The sequence below is a fragment of the Bombina bombina genome, chromosome 2 (genome assembly GCF_027579735.1).
Source record: "Bombina bombina isolate aBomBom1 chromosome 2, aBomBom1.pri, whole genome shotgun sequence".
In the NCBI taxonomy this organism is placed as follows: Eukaryota; Metazoa; Chordata; class Amphibia; order Anura; family Bombinatoridae; genus Bombina; species Bombina bombina.
Genome location: NC_069500.1, coordinates 1,189,221,629 through 1,189,240,883, shown reverse-complemented (window position 1 = coordinate 1,189,240,883; position 19,255 = coordinate 1,189,221,629). Strand labels below are relative to the sequence as shown.

General features: G+C 40.7%; 1 protein-coding gene across 1 annotated transcript in view; it reads right to left on the bottom strand.

Annotated features, from left to right (window-relative positions):
- FAM149A (family with sequence similarity 149 member A) overlaps positions 1-19,255 on the bottom strand; it is a 383,311-nt gene that overhangs the window by 50,195 nt on the left and 313,861 nt on the right. The window contains exons 12-13 of the mRNA XM_053703894.1: positions 10,553-10,681; positions 10,288-10,366 (exon numbers count right to left, since the gene is read on the bottom strand). Coding sequence (XP_053559869.1) covers positions 10,288-10,366; positions 10,553-10,681 — 208 coding nt within the window. The remainder of the gene's footprint in view (positions 1-10,287; positions 10,367-10,552; positions 10,682-19,255) is intronic.

Below are 19,255 nucleotides of genomic sequence, written 5' to 3'. Positions count from 1 at the left end.
TTGCAAACAGTTATATGTCGCAGCGAAGCAGAAATAAAATCAGTGCTGCAGGAAGTACAATAAAACAGTCTACCCAACTTGAGTGCTCTGGGAGTTTTAACCCCTCCTTTCGGCTATACGCGTGGTGTTAAACTAAGCCACCCAGACAGAGTGAAAGAGGAAGGGGCAGAGCATGCGCCGAAACTGTCCTGTGCCGGGAAAAACTTTAACCCTCTTACTACCGCAGGACAAAGATGGAGCTCACTGCTACATTATAAAATAATGTGGCAGGGAACCACGATGTCCCCTGTATCGATGCTCACATAGATCGCTGAATAGAGGAAACGCTCTGCCCTTGACTGAGTAGCGAACCAAGGCGCTCTGTGGCGAGTCCTCCTTGTACGCTATGAATAGCACTGAGATTCAAACTTGCAAAGAGTCTACCACTGGGAAACCACATGTACCCACAGAATTCCAGGGAGTAAAGGCACTGACCATGACGCAGGGATTAAACACACACTCACCATAGTCCTGTAGGTACCCCTTGCTTGGTAACAGTCCAGAGAAAACATGTACCCAAGGTATAACAAATCACTGCAAGTAGGCACTAGCCATGAAGCTGCATTGGACATATAAGGCAACTAGTCTATATCAGACACTTGAGGCTCACCTTTAAGTTGATCTACAGCTATCCCAAAGTCCTGCAGAGAAAAGAAACACCAAGTGTTAGTCCCCTGTCACTGACAGGAAAAGACAGAGCTAAGGGAGAAAGGCATCACTGGTATACAGGGGAGGCTAGGGAGCTTCCCTGCAAGACCTGTAATAAAAGAAAACCGTGATAGTTCCCAAACAAACAAAAAGCTGGCAATAGCTCCCAATTGATAGCAGAAACATATAAAGCATGGGACACCATATTAGCAACCCACCCGTATGTCTCTTCAAGACCTTCCCCACTAACATCCATTATTGACAACGGCCAATTTACACTAGGAACTCATCTTCTAGGAGAAACTCCAAGCTCGTTTTATAGAGCCGTCCTGATACACTTTATTTCATTACATGAAAAAATTCTATCTCAAACTGCAATGATAGATAAGGGGTATACCTTTTTTCGCAATTGGTTCCACTATACTCGCGTTCATTATTTAATAACACTTCATAAACAGTACAGGAATATGGTCAGACCTTTGACTAATTTTGAACTCCTATGTGTTAGAACCCCCCAATAACTCACACCCTTTCAACAACATACAAAATTTTAACACAAAATCTCCCAGGCTATATGCCCACTTTCCTTGAAAGATGGGAAGAGGAACTTGGCATAGTAATATTACCACAAACTAGTATCATCAAATTTCAAAATGTTACCAAATCATCGGTATCTCTTTCCATGCAGGAAATTAACCTAAAACTCCTGCATAGATGGCATCTCTCCCCAGTTAAATTAAATTGCCTATATAGCAACAAATCCAAGCGTTGTTGGAGATGTGGTCATGGATATGGTAACCTAGCACACATGTGGTGGTGGTGCAATATAATCCAGAACTTTTGGAGAACTATCATTGGGGAAATAGAAACCATATTAGATATCCAGCTCCCACTAGACCCTACAATATGGCTGCTGAGTAGACCCCCCAAAATTAAAACTAAACAATGCCTCAAATTATTCTACATATTGACTAACAGTGTTAGGTATCTCCTAGCCAGAAATTGGAGAACAAAAGAAGCCCCTTCTCTGCTTATGTGGCAGTATAGAGTTACGGAATTACTCAATATAGAGGAATATTATTACCTTAAAAATGCTAAAATGGATGTATACGCGGAAATGACCAACTTGTGGGAACAATACCTTAAGAAATAACAACTCCATGAAACATGAGTAGAGGGGATTTAGAAAAATAACTTAACGCACAAATAAATCTAGCAGTATAGGGAAGGATTCCCTAGGCGTGAGTAACTATTAAAAGAGGACCACCAATTACAATATGTCCATCTAATTCAGATATTATTGCTGAGCAACATCTTTATTCTTTCTCTTTTTCTATTTTCTTTCTTCTTTTTTCTTTCCTTCTAAGTATACTCCTTTCAACTGCAATCTTAGTTGCAAAACAGATGGGTTGTATATCAGAAGTATGCTTCTTTGTTTCTTAACAGATATGATTGTAAAATATTGCAGATTATTACTTCCAGAAGCCGTGACTATTTTATATTATGAAAATAAAAATCGGTATAAAAAAAAATAAAAAATAACTATTTAATAACTATTGTACCTAGTTAAAATAAATACAAACTTGCCTGTAAAATAAAAATAAACCCTAAGATAGCTACAATGTAACTATTAGTTATATTGTAGCTATCTTAGAGTTTATTTTATAGGTAAGTATTTAGTTTTAAATAGGAATAATTTAGTTAATGATAAGAATATTTATTTATATTTATTTTAATTAGATTTAAGTTAGGGGTGTTAGGGTTAGACTTAGGTTTAGGGGTTAATAAATTTAATATAGTGGCCGCGACGTTGGGGGCGGCAGATTAGGGGTTAATAAGCATAATGTAGTTGGCAGCGGTGTAGGGGGTGGCAGATTAGGGGTTAATAAGCATAATGTAGGTGTCGGGGCAGCAGATTAGGGGTTAATAAGCATAACGTAGGTGGCGGCGGTGTGGGGGCGGCAGATTAGGGGTTAATAAGTATTATGTAGGTGGCGGTGGTGTAGGGGGTGGCAGATTAGGGTTTAATAAGTATAATGTAGGTGGCGGCAGTGTCGGGGCGGCAGATTAGGGGTTAATAAGTATAATGTAGGTGTCGGGGCGGCATATTAGGGGTTAATAAGTATAATGTAGGTGTGTCGGGGCAGCAGATTAGGGGTTAATAAGTATAATGTAGGTGGCAGCAGTGTAGGGGGTGGCAGATTAGGGGTGTTTAGACTCGGGGTTTATGTTAGGGTGTTAGGTGTAAACATAACTTTATTCTCCCATAGGAATCAATGGGACATGAACTTTGCTGCTTTCAGACTCCCATTGATTTCTATGGCATCAGCCGCCTCCAGGGCGGCGGATTGAAAACCAGGTACGCTGGGCCGGAATAGTGCCGATCGTACCTGGTAGACATTTGTTAACTAGCAAAAGTAGTCAGATTGTGCCGAATTTGCATTCAGAACATCTGTAATGACGTAAGCATCGATCTGTGTCAGACTGAGTCCGGCGGATCGTATGTTACGTCACAAAATTCTACTTTTGCAGGTCTGTAGGGTTTGATAAATAAAGGGAATCAGGCTCGCCACAAATACGCTGCAGAATTCCAGCGTATTTGCGGCTGACGGCTTGATAAGTAGATGCCATTGACTGTATTGAGAATTTGTATTTTCCTTTTTAAGCTCTGTCTTCTATCCCCCTTGTTTTATAGGGTGATAGTTATATGCTTTTTTTTTCTTGGTGACAAACCAGGCAGGTACCACCTAGAAGAAGCTGCCACACCCACAGATGTTGAACTATCCAATATCATATGGATCCTCAACACACAGAAATGATCACTTTTGTACTTCCAACATCATCATAAAACACAATCTTTTAATCTGGCAAATGCTAAGAGGTGCCTCTATGATTGCCCCCACACATCATAAATCCACATTTTACAAGGGCTATTTTGGGACCTTACTAACATACACGTTGGGGAATGGAAGGAGAAAGATCTTGTGGTCATAGTTTAACCTTTATGACCAGACCTCACTAGCCACTAATGCTTCCCTCGCTCAACTGTTTTAATGGGTCTAAGGCTGCAACTAACAATTATTTTCATAATCAATTAATTGGCCGATTATTTTTTCGATTAATCAGATGAAAAAAAATATATTCTTTTTCTATATTTAAAATAAATTCCATATACCAAGTGTTATAAATATAAACTTCAGACTAAAACTTTACATTAACACAACTGTTGGTCCAATTTTTTTAAGCAGCAGAATACATATTTATTATTAAGCAAAACAAAACCACAAACTGTTTGAAAAGAGGTAGAACTAGTAATAGGTAGACTATCACTGTTTATAACATTCTGTTATTCACTCTTTCAGAAACTGAAATGCAAAAATGTCAACATGTTCACATGCTCCTGGCTGAGGCTGGCTCTCTTTTTTGCAAGCTATTTTGCCTGCAGAAGAGAAGAGGCGCTCAGATGGTGTTGAGGTGCCTGAGATGCATAAGTAGGGTTTTGCAAATTTCACCAAAGTGGGCTATTTATCTTCGTTAGCTCTCCACCAATGCAAAGGGCCTCTTAACAAAGTAAGCCTAGTCTTCATTCTGACATAAATATATCTTGAATATTTATATGCAATGGTAAACAACCAGCTATAAGGTTATATATACTATATAGATATATACTCACAGAGGTTGAATTTGGTACATATTCCAATTAATTAAAAAACTTAAATTATGCTTACCTGATAATTTTCTTTTCTTCAGATGGAAAGAGTCCACAGCTGCATTCATTACTTTTAGGAAATTAGAACCTGACCACCACCAGGAGGAGGCAAAGACACTCCAGCCAAAGGCTTAAATACTCCTCCCACTTCCCTCATCTCCCAGTCATTCTGCCGAGAAACAAGGAACAGTAGAAGAAACATCAGGGTGAAAAGGTGCCAGAAGAACAAAAATAACAGACACGCCAAAAAATACAGGAGGGGAGCTGTGGACTCTTTCCATCTGAAGAAAAGAAAATGATCAGGTAAGTATAATTTAAGTTTTTCTTCATAAATGGAAAGAGTCCACAGCTGCATTCATTACTTTTGGGAAAATACCCAAGCTATAGAGGACACTGAATGCAAAAATGGGAGGGTACAAGAGGCGGCCCATTCTGAGGGCACCTGGCCTGAAAAACCCCTACCCAACAAAATCCTGCTTCGTCCGAAGCCGAGAACAACTTTGAAAAAAATTAAAAAGCCCAAGGACACTGACCTGCAGATAGTCCACAGCCTTGCTAGTGACCGCAGGAACTAGACTCGACTGAGTCAACAGCCTCCAAGAGACACCGTCCCCAGCAGTTAGTCTCCAAACAACACACCCCTTACTAAAGAAAGGGAACAAACTACTGTATTCTTCCAAAAGAAGAAAAGGCATGGAGAAAACTGTAGATTGTACTTGTAAAGCGCGGCTAATCCCCCTTAAGGGACTCAAGGCACTGCTCATTTTATAAACCTTGAAAGGAGGAAAGGCTAAGTAGACCTCGCCGGGGATCAAACTTGCAACCCTCGGTTTGCTACAGTGCAGAGTAGCCACAGTGCATTAGTATGCTGAGCTAGCTTCCAACTAGCATAAGGAACTCCAGAAAAAAACCTAAAAAGGGCACAATAAGTCCTAAATAAAAACCCAGAGCAAAAACCCTAAAAACCGGGTCAGGCTAGCAGAGACCCAACCAGTCTCATAGAAACAAGGGGAGGCAACGCCCAGACCCCAGAAATACAGAAACCACGGGATAAGGCTGGGAGTCTGAAACAGAGAGAGGATCTTCCCCTAAAACAGTGCAAACGCACTCTAGAAAGCAACTGAAGACGAAGGTCCCCAAGTCGCAAAAAGGTATCTCAGAATACTGAAATATTATTATTATCAGGTATTTGTAGAGCGCCAACAGATTCCGCAGCACTCAGAACGAAACCTTGTGCAGCAAGCTGAAATAGGTCTAACGAACAACACCTGAAGCAAAAACACTGCACGCTGCAGTCATAAAAATTACTCTGAATCTTAAATACTTGCAGGGCAAGTAGAAAGCAGCTGAAGATAGGATCCTTCAGATTGCTAAGTATCCACTAACCAGCGGATAACGTCACAGGCTAAGAGCCGCCAGTCTTTCCCACAAATCTTGAATGTGGAGAAAGAAGAAACCCGAAAAAGGCTTACTGTACCTCAAATGCTCCGAGCAGAGCAACAAATAGCAGAGCAACAGATCTCAGATACTGCTCCAACACCAGACCAGCCTAAGCGACAAACATGTTTGATAGACTGGGGGACAGAAGACACAAACCACAAGCTCCAGGGAATGGAAGAAAAAAGGGGGGACTCACCCACCCCAACAGAGCTCGGGTGCTAACCCAATCCGCTCCTCCAAAATAAGGCACTCCGAAGGAGACCCCCCTAGGACCTGGAACAGAGAAAAGTGCAATAGATCCATAGGAAGACCTATCACAACTCTCTTAGACAGTCTCTATGTAGAGAGACCAATTTCCAACAGGTGGAACAGAGCCCACAGAGCAGCAGATGCTGCCCCTTACAAAAATAAGCCACCTGATCCAACCTCCTACACACAGGGCAGGACAAGGACCATCCAGAGAGAGGAAACCCCAACGCATAAGGAAGATAAACTATCCCCTCCAAAGGGAAGGGCACAGACAAGAACAGCGTACATGTCCACCAGACATGAAGCCATAGTATGATCAAAACACGAAGCGAATGAAAAATCATCCAGACACTCCATAAGAACAGCAGTATGAAGGACCTAAATCCTCCAACCCACAATGGGAAGGAACACTCTAGTTCCCAAAAAATTCCGAAACGAGTGAGCATGTTGATGCGGATCTGAATTGAAAGGTGAATGAGGACTGAACCAATCCCCCATGCGCCTAAGCAGCCACGGACCCTCAAGTCCTCTCAGGATGCTAGTTGAAACTTGTAAAACAAGAAAATCACACAATCATATTGTGATCAATGGGCGCCCTCACTGGACCAATTGGACCTAAAAAGGTGCCACGTGTCTGAACTAGGCCTCAAAGACAGAAGGACCAGCCTAAAACCAAGGGCCCCAGCACTGTCAAGGCCACATAGTCTCCCCCGATGATGGAGGGATGATGAACAGTTACACTTTTGTAAACAGAGCGAACAAAATCATGAGTATCAATTCCAGAGAGGAAAGTTCCCGAAGGAAACATCACACCACAACATGAGCTTTAAACCAAATAAAAATCATCCTCACCGGATGAAAATAAAAGATAAAGCAACCCGTATGTTATCGCCCAGGAAGAACGGACAGACCTGCAAGACCAGCCCAAAAGAGGTCTGAGACTTTCAAGCTCAGAACTGGAAAAGGATACACAAATAACAAAGACTATAAGAAGATTATTCATCCCCTTATGTCTATGTATGCAAGCCAGTCGAAGAGTAAGACTGAGAATCCCCAGACCCATTAAGAGTGGGATCCTCCAGCAACGGCAAAAACGTGCCTTGTAGGAGAAGAAGGTGCGCCAGTCTATAACGAAAGATGCAACATACCTCCGCCGGGACAAAAGGAAACACCGGCCCCGATGGTTGACCCCCTGAGGCCTCAGGGGCAGTCTCTCCCCCAGAAGGCTGAACTCGACCAGGCGATCCCACGCCTGACGAGCCCCGGTTAACGAAACACAGACAACATTGTAAGCACACTCCCGGGAGGTGCTTATGCGCCAGCGCCAAAGATATGGCCATGCAGAACCGTGTCGTAACCTCCAGTGGGAACAGGCCACACTCTTTAGAAAGGATAAGTAGCATTTGGGTTACCTGCATGCGTAGGAAGAGTTGATGGTAGGGAACTCGTCTCGTGAGAAATAGAATCCCCAGAGACCGATGGCTCATTGGGCACCCGATTCCCCAATCCCGAGGAACAGAGCACTCTAAAACGGCTTTCGGAAAATAACTGATGGGCATGTATCACCCGGGCCAATTCATATTCTTCGCAAGAAGTAGAGTCTGAATCAGAGACATCCGTCTGTATCCAAGAATCCTCCATAACTGGGACACTCCAGAGAACCAGACACCAGCGGACCAGGATTTCTCCGCCGCCACGCGGTCAGGAAAACGGAAATGGGGTCACAAGGTAAACCGTGCAGTCCATGCAAAAGCGCGCCCAACCGAAAAGGCCGCGGCACTAGACATAGGCCGTTATGTTCCAAAATAGCCAAGAGCAGAAGCAACACTACACAGTAGCAGTCAGAATCACGTAACAAACATGATTATAAACCCTCCTGTTCAATAATCCCCCTAAGGAGATATTAAACCTTAATTCCTATATACAAAAAGGAGCCTCACTGTTAAAGTTATCCCCAAAAGGTTGTAGCCCCTCTCAGATAAACAGTTGAAATTACAATACATCCATGATAAAAGTAAAATGAAACAATCTTACCGGAATCTACGCTGTGGAACAGGAACACGGCCCTTCAAGTGTGACAGATAGTAGTGTTGCCTCTGCCATGGGCTTGAGAGAGATAAAAGCAGGCAGTGAAACTCGTCAACGCTGATTGCTTGTGGAGCTGTTAAAGAGTCAGAATGGTTTCGCAGAAAGAATCTCCCTGCATCTCCGGACTCTAACTTTCACCCATGCTCTCACTGAGAGGCTGACAGGACTTCTTAAAACTCCAGTCCCATGCTGAAGAGTACTACCCTCCATAAGAGACTATTGAAAACTTCTGACACTTCTCTGCCAACCTCCTGGGACAAAAGGCAAAGAATGACTGGGGGATGAGGGAAGTGGGAGGAGTATTTAGGCCTTTGGCTGGGGTGTCTTTGCCTCCTCCTGGTGGCTAGGTTCTAATTTCCCAAAAGTAATGAATGCAGCTGTGGACTCTTTCCATTTAGAAGAAAATATAAAAATGGCAAAAGGGCTAAAGACTATATACTGTATATCAGTAACAGGACACAGCCTTACACATTTATCTATAGAGTACATATAATCAGCAATAGCAAGCGATCCGCTAAAAATTGTGCAAACAGGCAATAGTGACATAAATTCATATAACAAATGCCATCAATCTAGGGCTAGGTGTAAATAACAAGCTCAGCACTATATCATGCAAAGCACAGTCCTAAATCACCTGATTCAATATAAACAATAGAAATTATGACTCCTATTTTATTTCTTGGTTGCACATAAGCCAGGATTAGTTGTAAACTTAAAAAGAAACTTATAGTGTCCTGAAAAAGTGAAAAGTAAAATGTCTATAGACGTCCTTTAGGCTAGGGGGATTACTATAAAAAACAATACCATGTGCAGGAGGTCATCGGAGTGAAGCAGCTGGTGCTGTGCACAGACCAACTAATTGCAAACCAACTAATAGATTATGAGATTCGTTTTTTCATAATCGATTATTATTGATTATGCCGATTAGTTGTTGCAGCTCGAATTTGGTCCCTTCCAAGCTTAACTCTGAGAGTTTCCGTGTTCTTAGTTTTATAATATCCTGGGGCTTCCCTATATATTTTCTCAGGAAATGCTCAGTATGGGAAAACAGATGGTATAGTGGCACTAAACTTTATAAACCCCTTGCAGTCCACTACAACCTTCTTTTGTCAGATCTCACTACTGGCTTGCCTTGGCAGCTCAGAGCAAGGATACCAAGAGAATTGGGGACGACTGTATCCGATCCAGATTTCTGACAAAGCCATTCTTCTGACAAAGAAAACTGTGCACTGTGTTACTACTCTAGAAGTCTATATTAAATTACTACTTCAATGGCATAGAACGACAGCACAGCTAGCTAAAATATTTCCAACAGCCTCAACCTTATGCTGGCACAATTGTGGCACCATGGGATCTAACTTGCACTTATGGTGGGAATGTTCGAAACTAACCCCGCTTTGGGAAGAAATCAAACTATTACTAGACTCCCTACAACTCACCTCAACCTTGACTCCCTTAAACGCACTATTACATGTCCTGGGGGAGGGTATCCCTGACACGTCAAAGAGGCTGATGATATTTATTCTAATACCTACTAAATTATGTATTGCCCGAGCTTGAAAAAGGCCAGAGCCCCACGATTGGCTGAGATAAGTGCAACAGTTGATTTCATGGCTACAATGGAAAAATATTTTTATAATTCAATTGGCCAAATGGAAACCTACTGGCCTATATGGGATACTTTGATTAATTGGTAGTAGACTCTAAAGTCCTAATACTATCCTCAGAGGCGCTCATTTCTCCTTCACCTCTCTCCTACTCCTTTCCTTTTCCCCCTTTTTATTTTTTTTCCCTCTATCCATATGTCCTGATATTCTCTACCGACATTATCTGAGAATGGTACCCTTTGTTTATATTTTATTGTAGAGTATTGAATTATTGCCACCCACTATATCATATCAATATGCTACTGTCTTACATGATTTGTGATCAGCAATGATTATGTATATCAACCTTTATATTTGTAATCATATGTACGCTTGGCGATTTGTGTTTGTTATATTGTTTTGTATTGAAAACTTAATAAAACCAAAGATGTAATAAAAAATTATACAGTATATTTATAATTAATTAAGGAATTCATATATCATTTATAGCTATTATGCTTGTCTTACTTGTTAGAAAAGCTTGTCCGGTCCAAGTATGGTTTGCAAAATCCAGCGGAGTAAATGACCTTCTGTGTGATGCTTCTGACTAAAGTTAAAATAATAAAACAAAGCAATTAAAATGTTCCTGAATTTCTAGAATACTTTGTGTTAAGTTATCATAGTATAGTATTTCTTAGCAAAGACCCACAAGAAGATATAAGCACTGTTGAACAAAAAGAGTACAGATGGCACAAATTCACTTGCTGCCAAAAACAAAACAAATATAGCTCACCCTAAAAGTGTGAGTAGTGTTGGGCCTTGAAAACTGTTCCATGGTTACAGTTTTCTCTCTAGTGGGCCGCCGTCCTATAGTGTCAGGCACTGCGCTGGATATTCTACTGTGCGGATACCTCCCTCTGTGCTGTGAAAGACAAAAGAAACAATTTCAGCTTTACCACTTTAACATGAGTTATAGTCACACATAAGGCATTAAAATGGTATATTCAGAAAACTTATTAAAAGAAGAAGTACTATTAAGTGCCAGATTTAATTATGTCTATTTCTTCTTTAAAGGGCACAAGCGTTTTTCCAAATAATATTATGGTATTATTTATATAAAAGGGTGACCAGATTAAAATAAATAAATAAATGAACACTTCATCGTCAAGGATTATTATTGCCATCTATCTTGTTAACAAGAGAAAGTAACATCAAATAAATATGACATTTGATAAAATTTGAATTTCCTTCTGTTACTCTACTGTTAGGTGGTATATAAAAGCATGCTGCCTGTTACTCTTCTGCTCTGCACGCCTCATCTTGATAAGACAGTACTTAGAAGTTACCAGTGACAGTCTCTTCACTTGTCACAGTGTCTCTTCGAGATTAAGGGCCCAGTTCCCTAAAGCTCCCTAGCCTGGCGAAATTATCTAATACATTTAATCTATAAATCAATGAGCCCCAAATAATTGTAGAAAGGCAAAATTTAGTTTGAGAGGTGTTTATGTAGCTAATTGAGGTTCTAGATGTGAAGGTGAGGCACATAAATACAATACTCTACAAATACAAATTTTGGGTGATGTCTCTCGATGACGGCAAGTTTTTGATAATCTGGTTTTTAGCCTCTCTTTGCTGTTACTTCCTGCTCACAATATCTGCTGCTCTCATTATCATTTGGTCTACTGCTCACAATATCTACTGCTCTCAATACTGTCTCTGCTGCTCTCAATACTGTCTCTGCTGCTCTCAATACTGTCTCTCAATACTGTCTCTGCTGCTCTCAATACTGTCTCTGCTGCTCTCAATACGGTCTCTGCTGCTCTCAATACGGTCTCTGCTGCTCTCAATACTGTCTCTGCTGCTCTCAATACTGTCTCTACTCACCTCACAGTCCAGCAGAAACAAACTGTAGACTTGTAATTTTACTCGCTCACAGTATACTCCCCTATCACAGCATGCAGGGAACTGTAGTTTCCCGCTGGCTGTGGAGCTAACTGATGTACAGCAAATGTAACGTAAGTGTTGAGAAATCTATTATCAAGCGTTGGCCATAAAGAAAACATTGAAAAAAAATGTAGACATCCGTTCTAAAATTTTCATCTAGTATCTAATTTGCTTTGTAGGCTCAGGAGCTGGGTGCTAGCTGCTGATTGGTTGCTGCACATATATGCCTCTTGTCAGTGGTTTACTGATGTGTTCAGTTAGCTCCCAGTAGTGCATTGCTGCATCTTTAATAAAGGATACCAAGAGAGTTAAGCAAAATTGATAATAGAAGTAAATTAGAAAGCTGTTTAAAATTGTATGTTCTATCTGAATCATAAAAGAAAATATTTGGGTTTCATGTCCCTTAAAGGGACATAATACTCATATGCTAAATCACTTGAAACTGATGCAGTATAACTGTAAAAAGCTGACAGGAAAATATCACCTGAGCATCTCTATATAAAAAAGGAAGATATTTTACCTCACAATCTCCTCAGCTCAGCAGAGTAAGTTCTGTGTATAAAGTTATACTTCACCTGCTCCCAGCTGCAGGTAAAAATTAAAAAAAAATGAAGAAATGAACAGCAGCCAATCAGCATCAGCAGTGCTGAGGTCATGTACTCTTACTGTGATCTCATGAGATTTGACTTAACTCTCATGAGATTTCATAGTAAGCATCCTTTACCTGATTGTTGAAATAATATGAGAGTTCACGAGGCTCATCCTTTCAGCTGTCCCGGGACAGACACACTAAAATGCTGCTTAGAAATCCTTTACAATGGGAGGTGGCTACTGAGGAACTTTTGAGGTAAAATATCTTTCTTTTTTACATAGAGATGTTCAGGAGATATTTTCTAGTCAGCTTTTTACAGCTATGCTGCATCACTTTCAAACATTTGGGTATTATGGCCCTTTAAGGTTTTAATACTATAAAAAAAACACTGTAAAAAGAACTGGATTTAATGTTTTGATATACTAAATGTGCTTCAATAAGTGTCTATTTAAAAATACCTCAAGATACAGTTTTGTTTAGATGTGTATTTTATGGGGGGCATTGTTTATAGTCATCAAATAATTCCTTGAAGTGGTCAACCAATAAAAACACTGTAAATGATCTACTACATTTTGCACGTCTCAGCCTAGGTGCAGCAATTAATTTAAAACATAATTCTGAAGGTAATTACTCTTTTTACTAATAATGTTTTCTGTTAGTAGCTAAAAACAGATATTATTATACTGATGTCCCTTGGTAATAAAGGGTGTAACATTCTAAATTAATAGGGTTTTAGCTGTCACTTTGTGTTGTCACTTTGTGCTCCATGAAACATTCTCTGAGTTGAATTGATTTCCAATAAGCAAGTCAGTAAAGAAACAGCTGTAACATGTCAGAAAGCTGAAAACGGATGTTGATGCTCATGAAAGGATTCAGAGCCATGCACTGCCTAGCAAGGTTCAAAGTCGGCAAGGCTGCAGCCCTCAGTGACAACAATATTACCAAACTAACGAGCAGTTTTTTTCTCACCGCTCACTTAAGACAACGCTGGTATTACAGGTTTTTTTAGCCGCAAAAAGGTTGAGCAAAATTTAGCTCCACATCTCACCTCAATACCAGCGTTGCTTACGGTAGCGGTGAGCGGACAAAACGTGCTCGTGCACGATTTCCCCAAAGGAATCAATGGGGCAGAATCGTCTGAAAAAAAACCTAACACCTGCAAAAAAGCAGCGTTCAGCTCCTAACGCAGCCCCATTGATTCCTATATGAAAAGAAAATTTATGTCTACACCTAACGCCCTTACATGAACCCCGAGTCTAAACACCCCTAATCTTACACTTATTAACCCTAATCTGCCGTCCCCGACATCGCTGACACCTGCATTATATTTTTAACACCTAATCTGCCACTCCGGACACCGCCGCCACCTACATTATCCCTATGAACCCCTAATCTGCTGCCCCCAACATCACCGAAACCTACTTTTTATTTATTAACCCCTACTCTGCCGCCCCAATGTCGCCGCCACCTTGCCCCAAAGTAATCAGCTCTTTTACCTGTAAAAAAATACAATACCCCCCCAACATTAAAACCCACCACCCACACACCCAACCCTACTCTAAAACCCACCCAATCCCCCCTTAATAAAACCTAACACTACCCCCTTGAAGATCACCCTACCGTGAGACCTCTTCACCCAGCTGGGCACAAGTGGTCCTCCAGAGGGGCAGAAGTCTTCATCCGATCCGGGCAGAAGAGGACCTCCAGACGGGCAGAAGACTTCATCCAGGCGGCATCTTCTATCTTCATCCATCCGGAGTGGAGCGGGTCCATCTTGAAGCCAGCCGAAGCGGAGCATCCATCCAGACTGACGACTACACGACGAATGACGGTTCCTTTAAATGACGTCATCCAAGATGGCGTACCTTGAATTCCGATTGGCTGATAGGATTCTATCAGCCAATCGGAATTAAGGTAGGAAAAATCCTATTGGCTGATGCAATCAGCTAATAGGATTGAGCTTGCATTCTACTGGCTGATTGGAACAGCCAATAGAATGCAAGCTCAATCCTATTGGCTGATTGGATCAGCCAATAGGAATGAACTTCAATCCTATTGGCTGATTGCATCAGCCAATAGGATTTTTCCTACCTTAATTCCGATTGGCTGATAGAATCTTATCAGCCAATCGGAATTCAAGGGACGCCATCTTGGATGACGTCATTTAAAGGAACCGTCATTCGTCGTGTAGTCGTCGGTCTGGATGGATGCTCCGCGTCGGCTGTCTTCAAGATGGACCTGCTCCGCTCCGGATGGATGAAGATAGAAGATGCCGCCTGGATGAAGACTTCTGCCCGTCTGGAGGTCCTCTTCTGCCCGGATCGGATGAAGACTTCTGCCCCTCTGGAGGACCACTTGTGCCCGGGTGGGTGAAGACGTCTCACGGTAGGGTGATCTTCAAAAGGTTAGTGTTAGGTTTTATTAAGGGGGGATTGGGTGGGTTTTAGAGTAGGGTTGGGTGTGTGGGTGGTGGGTTGTAATGTTGGGGGGGTATTGTATTTTTTTTTACAGGTAAAAGAGCTGATTACTTTGGGGCAATGCCCCGCAAAAAGCCCTTTTAAGGGCTATTTGTAATTTAGTATAGGGTAGGGATTTTTATTATTTTGGGGGGCTTTTTATTTTATTAGGGGGATTAGATTAGGTGTAATTAGTTTAAAATTCTTGTAATTATTTAATTTTTTTCTATAATTTAGTGTTTTGTTTTCGTACTTTAGTTTATTTGATTTAATTGTAGTTGATTGTAGGTAATTTAGTAAATTAATTTAATGATAGTGTAGTGTTAGGTGTAATTTTAATTTAGGTTAGGATTTATTTTACAGGTACTTTTGTATTTATTTTAACTAGGTAGTTATTAAATAGTTAATAACTATTTAATAACTATTGTACCTAGTTAAAATAAATACAAAGTTGCCTGTAAAATAAAAATAAATCCTAAGATAGCTACAATGTAACTATTAGTTATATTGTAGCTATCTTAGGGTTTATTTTATAGGTAAATATTTAGTTTTAAATAGGAATTAGTTAATTATAGTTATTTTATTTAGTTGTATTTAAATTATATTTAAATTAGGGGGGGTTAGACTTAAGGTTAGACTTAGGTTTAGGGGTTAATAAATTTAATATAGTAGCGGCGACGTTAGGGGCGGCAGATTAGGGGTTAATAAATGTAGGTAGGTGTCGGTGCTGTTAGGGACGGCAGATTAGGGGTTAATAAAATGTAACTAGGGTTTGCGAGACGGGAGTGCGGCGGTTTAGGGGTTAATATATGTATTATAGTGGCGGCAATGTCTGGTCGGCAGATTAGGGGAAAAAAACTTTATTTAAGTGTTTGCGATGGGGGGGGGGGCTCGGTTTAGGGGTTAATAGGTAGTTTATGGGTGTTAGTGTACTTTTTAGCACTTTAGTTAGGAGTTTTATGTTACAGCGTTAGCCCATAAACCTCTTAACTACTGACTTTTAATTGCGGTAGGAGTCTTGACAGGAGAGGGTCTACCGCTCACTTCTTCCAAGACTCGTAATACCGGCGTTAGGCAAGTCCCATTGAAAAGATAGGATACGCAATTTACGTAAGGGGATTTGCTGTAAGCTTGAGTCGCGGAAAAAAAGTGAGCGGTACACCTGTACCTGCCAGACTCGTAATACCAGCGGGCGTTAAAAAGCTGCGTTGGGACCTCTCAACGCTGCTTTTTAAGGATAAAGCAAGACTCGTAATCTAGCCGATAGTTTGTTGCAGATTTAGAGATTGATGGCCAGCTGGATGTGATCAGGTAATGTATCAGGTGGGGTCATTGAATTTGAGTCTACAAGGTCTCTTCCTGCCCAACAAAAAGTTAATGCTGAGCAAAATATGAAGAGAAAACAGCAGGATATTCCAATCAAAAAGCTTCTAATGCAGAAAGAAATCACCATGCATGCAGAGAGGATTGGCAGAGAGCAGCATTTGTCACACCTGACTACATAAATAAATATCTCCCAGACTACCTGTCAACATCTCTCCTAGATGAGTTTGCATTTCCTTGTAGTGAAAATGTGAGCAGAATAATACTAATAATACTTTTGATGGAGCATAAAATGAGCAATGCTATGAAAGATTAAAGTGAAAGTCAATCCTAGCATTTTACAAACGCTAGGATTGGCTATTGAAACAAATAAAGGGGACTTTCCTTCAGATACTTCATGTAGAAAGCTCCTTTTTGTTTCAATCGATCGCCATTCTTAGCTGCTACAGCAGCCCATGGCTAAATTTTTTTTTTTGATAAGGGGTTGACATTTTCACCTCTTAGCCAATAGCTGTGCGGTAAATCCGGCTCCCAAGGGTGTAGGGCTGCAACTAACGATTATTTTCATAATCGATTAGTTGGCCGATTTTTTTTTCCGATTAATCGGTTAAAAATAACTATAAAATAAAAAAACACAAAAAATAAATACAAATATTATTAGAGCAGATGTGGACTGATTTCAAGTTCAACCTCTCTCTCCGCAGCCGGTTCCAGAAAACCAAAAACTAAATGACTTATTTTTCCCAAAATTATTTTAAAAATAGTTTAGGTTTATATGGGATGTCATCATGAGTATGCTCCCAGTGGGGTTGTAACAAACAGAGAGGTACTAAAATTCCTTTTCAATTTTCTGATTTTCTCTACTCTAAGTATTAGTCTCTGCAAGTAAACGATGAGAAATAAATTAAGGACTCTTGCGCCTAGATTTAGAGTTTTGTCGGTAACGACCCGCGTAGCTAACGCTGGCTTTTTTCTGGCCGCACCTTTTAAATACCTCTGGTATTGAGAGTTCACAGAATGGCTGCGTTAGGCTCCAAAAAGGGAGCGTACAGGCATATTTACCGCCACTGCAACTCTCGATACCAGAGTTGCTTATGGACGCGGCCAGCTTCAAAAACGTGCTCCTGCACGATTCCCCCATAGAAAACAATGGGGCTGTTTGAGCTGAAAAAAAACCTAACACCTGCAAAAAAGCCGCGTTCAGCTCCTAACGCAGCCCCATTGTTTCCTATGGGGAAATACTTCCTACGTCTGCACCTAACACTCTAACATGTACCCTGAGTCTAAACACCCCTAACCTTACACTTATTAACCCCTAATCTGCCGCCCCCGCTATCGCTGACCCCTGCATATTATTTTTAACCCCTAATCTGCCGCTCCGTACACCCCCGCCACCTACATTATCGCTATGTACCCCAAATCTGCTGCCCTAACATCGCCGACCCCTATATTATATTTATTAACCCCTAATCTGCACCCCACAACGTCGCCTCCACCTGCCTACACTTATTAACCCCTAATCTGCCGAGCGGACCGCACCGCTATTATAATAAAGTTATTAACCCCTAATCCGCCTCACTAACCCTATAATAAATAGTATTAACCCCTAATCTGCCCTCCCTAACATCGCCGACACCTAACTTCAAACATTAACCCCTAATCTGCCGACTGGAGCTCACCGCTATTCTAATAAATGTATTAACCCCTAAAGCTAAGTCTAACCCTAACACTAACACCCCCCTAAGTTAAATATAATTTAAATCTAACGAAATTAATTAACTCTTATTAAATAAATTATTCCTATTTAAAGCTAAATACTTACCTGTAAAATAAATCCTAATATAGCTACAATATAAATTATATTTATATTATAGCTATTTTAGGATTTATATTCATTTTACAGGTAACTTTGTATTTATTTTAACCAGGTACAATAGCTATTAAATAGTTAAGAACTATTTAATAGCTAAAATAGTTAAAATAATTACAAAATTACCTGTAAAATAAATCAATTTTACAATTAAACCTAATACTACACTATCAATAAATTAATTAAATAAAATACCTACAATTACCTACAATTAAACCTAACACTACACTATCAATAAATTAATTAAATAAAATATCTACAAATAAATACAATGAAATAAACTAACTAAAGTACAAAAAATAAAAAAGAACTAAGTTACAAAAAATAAGAAAATATTTACAAACATCAGAAAAATATTACAACAATTTTAAACTAATTACACCTACTCTAAGCCCCCTAATAAAATAACAAAGACCCCCAAAATAAAAAAATGCCCTACCCTATTCTAAATTACTAAAGTTCAAAGCTCTTTTACCTTACCAGCCCTGAACAGGGTCCTTTGCGGGGCATGCCCCAAAGAATTCAGCTCTTTTGCCTGTAAAAAAAACACATACAATACCCCCCCCCAACATTACAACCCACCACCCACATACCCCTAATCTAACCCAAACCCCCCTTAAATAAACCTAACACTAAGCCCCTGAATATCTTCCTACCTTATCTTCACCATACCAGGTTCACCGATCGATCCAGAAGAGCTCCTCCGATGTCTTGATCCAAGCCCAAGCGGGGGGCTGAAGATGTCCATGATCCGGCTGAAGTCTTCATCCAAGCGGGAGCTGAAGAGGTCCATGATCCGGCTGAAGTCTTCATCCAAGCGGGAGCTGAAGAGGTCCATGATCCGGCTGAAGTCTTCTATCAACGGCATCTTCAATCTTCTTCAATCCAAGATGGCGTCCCTCGAATTCCGATTGGCTGATAGGATTCTATCAGCCAATCGGAATTAAGGTAGGAACATTCTGATTGGCTGATGGAATCAGCCAATCAGAATCAAGTTCAATCCGATTGGCTGATCCGATCAGCCAATCAGATTGAGCTCGCATTCTATTGGCTGTTCCGATCAGCCAATAGAATGCAAGCTCAATCTGATTGGCTGATCGGATCGGCCAATCGGATTGAACTTTATTCTGATTGGCTGATTCCATCAGCCAATCAGAATTTTCCTACCTTAATTCCGATTGGCTGATAGAATCCTATCAGCCAATCGGAATTCGTGGGACGCCATCTTGGATGACGTCCCTTAAAGGAGCCTTCATTCGTCGGTAGTCCGTCGGGCCAGCAGGATGTTCCGCGTCGGAGGTCTGCAAGATG